Raw genomic sequence first — 2,379 nt, 5'->3', positions numbered from 1 at the left:
GACATTATCCTTTGTCTTTTTAGAACTGATTTCATGCTTGTATGTAAATGCACAAAGAAATTGAAATTTGAAATTAAATGTTTCTTAGTTTGAATATGGACTGGAGGTCTGTGTTGACTCAGGACTGAATGTTTGTCCAGAATGTCTCTCAATAACTGGAAGATGTCTTTGAGGAAGTTCGAAGGAAGAAGGTGCAGCATCAGAGGGTTAACAACATCTTGACATTTAACCTTTTGGTCAAGAGTTGGACTGTGTGGACTGTTTGAAAAGTGTGTTGAAATGAAGAATTTAACGACTTAAATCGCCATGATGCTTTCTTTATTTACTGTACGGAGAAGGCTATTGCCGGTTCTGGAAGAAACTGCATTTCTTTCCTTGGCAGAAGTCTAAATATGTTTACCTACTGATTGTCACTTACACCGAGGCAACAACTGTGTTGTATATGTTATTAAAACCTCTAAACTGTGTCGGAATGTAATTTCAGGTAAATGATTGTATCTCATTCGTACAACATGCGTGTATCCAAGGCACTGTGCACCATGGTCCGATATATATTTTTAAATAAAAAACTCTTTTGACCTTTATTCTTTCTCATTCAGAGGTGTTTTATTCTTAGAAATCATATTTACAGCAAGGTGCTTTTTCCAGAAACAAGCCACATAGCAAATTAAAACTTTAAAGAATGTATCTGGTGATTCTTTCACTGTGCTTTTCGACTCTGCAAACTTAATAGCAGAGTGTCTGTCAATAAAATAACTTTCATAGCCCATGCATGACAAGGTTGTCATTGCATAAAACTCAGTTGAATAATATTTTCTTACAGCTGCAATAACTTTGCATAACTCAAGGGATATCCTCTGCCTGGTGCAAACTTTGCCCCCTGGTATGGCGCCTTATCGGTGAGCTGTGAGTTATTGTCAGCACGAAGCAAATGGCTTATCTATTAAACTCCGGGCAACGCACTAAGCAAACACTGCGTCAAGAGAGTACTGTAAGAGGAAGATGTGCCTATCCCACTTGATTTGACCATCTCTGCATCTCCACGCTGTCATGGGACTGCGAGGATCTAAACAACCAGAAGCCCAAGTCCTCCTTCTGGGTCTGGACAACGCCGGGAAGTCGACCCTCCTCTACAAACTGAAACACAACGCGTGCGTCAGCACCGTCCCCACCATCGGCTTCAATGTGGAAATGTTCGAGGCGAAAAAGAACAGGAAGAACATCGCCGTAACCGTGTGGGACGTCGGTGGTCAGGGGAAGATGCGCGAGCACTGGGAGAGCTTCCACCAGGACGCAGCTGCTGTGGTGTTTGTTGTGGACAGCTCCGGCAGGGAGCGCCTGGAGGAGGCGCGCAGGGAGCTGGAGAAGACGCTGAGGAGCGAGCAGCTGCGGGGCCGTCCGCTCGTTGTTGTCGCCAACAAGCAGGACGTGAACGGCTCTCTGACTGTCACTGAAATCAAGGACGTGTTTAACCTGAAAAAGATTTGTTCGGGTCGGGACTGGTTCGTTCAGCCTTGTTCCGCATCGACTGGATTTGGAGTTGAAGAGGCCTTCAGACGCGTGATCCAAATGGTCAAATAAAACATTAACTTTTGTTTATAACGAATATGTTATTTTCATACTATTCACAATATGACAAATTCATTTTGAAACAACTTTGGAAATCTGAATCTAAACTCCTTTATACCAACAATAAATCACATTTAAAGAGATCAGACCTTTTGGTTAAGTCTGTTCTTCTATGTGCATGTAAAATAACTCAGTTGGAGCAACAGAATCTTGCAAGCTTCTTACTGTTAGAGTAGCCTAGGCTAAGTGAACATGTTAATTGGTCTGGCATATGATTCTAATGTCACTAGGCTGTAATGGATACCACAGGAAACACGAGATGCCACGAAGTCTATTACTGTGCATTAGACCTACTAACACATAATAAGGTACTGTAGAAATGATTTTCACCAGTGTGCATTATATCTTCTCTCAGTTATTAAAAAGAATTCGATTATCTCACTCAGACATTTACATGAAACTCTCTCTCTAGGAGTCTGATCAGCGAGAGAAGTAGAATTTGGTGATAAAGACACTGCTGCAGTGATGACTAATTTTCTGGCGTAATAATGCAGTTAAACAATTAAGGTTATTACAATAACCCAGCTAGTTTGCAGTGTCAAATGTTAAGCTTTCGATAAATGGTATTTTTTTTTTTAAAAAAAATTGCAAGATAATTGCTGATGAATTAAATAGTTAAAAGCAAGTGTTCAAACGGATTTTCACTACATGGCAACCCCAAAGTTGTTCTTTTCAATGGTTTATTAACATAAGCAAAGCCTTCAATAAAACCAAACTTGGGCACTCGCTGATATATTCCTCGGAACAAAT

General features: G+C 40.6%; 1 protein-coding gene across 1 annotated transcript; it reads left to right on the top strand.

Annotated features, from left to right (window-relative positions):
* Nucleotides 1–718: 718 nt before the first annotated feature.
* Nucleotides 719–1,703, top strand: LOC126382718 (ADP-ribosylation factor-like protein 14). Its single transcript, XM_050032761.1, has one exon. It carries the CDS (start codon nucleotides 1,051–1,053, stop codon nucleotides 1,579–1,581), a length of 531 nt encoding a protein of 176 aa, XP_049888718.1. The 5' UTR covers nucleotides 719–1,050; the 3' UTR covers nucleotides 1,582–1,703.
* Nucleotides 1,704–2,379: the final 676 nt, after the last annotated feature.

Source organism: Epinephelus moara, chromosome 21 (assembly GCF_006386435.1).
Source record: "Epinephelus moara isolate mb chromosome 21, YSFRI_EMoa_1.0, whole genome shotgun sequence".
Taxonomy (NCBI): Eukaryota; Metazoa; Chordata; class Actinopteri; order Perciformes; family Serranidae; genus Epinephelus; species Epinephelus moara.
This window is presented reverse-complemented; position numbering and strand designations above follow the sequence as displayed.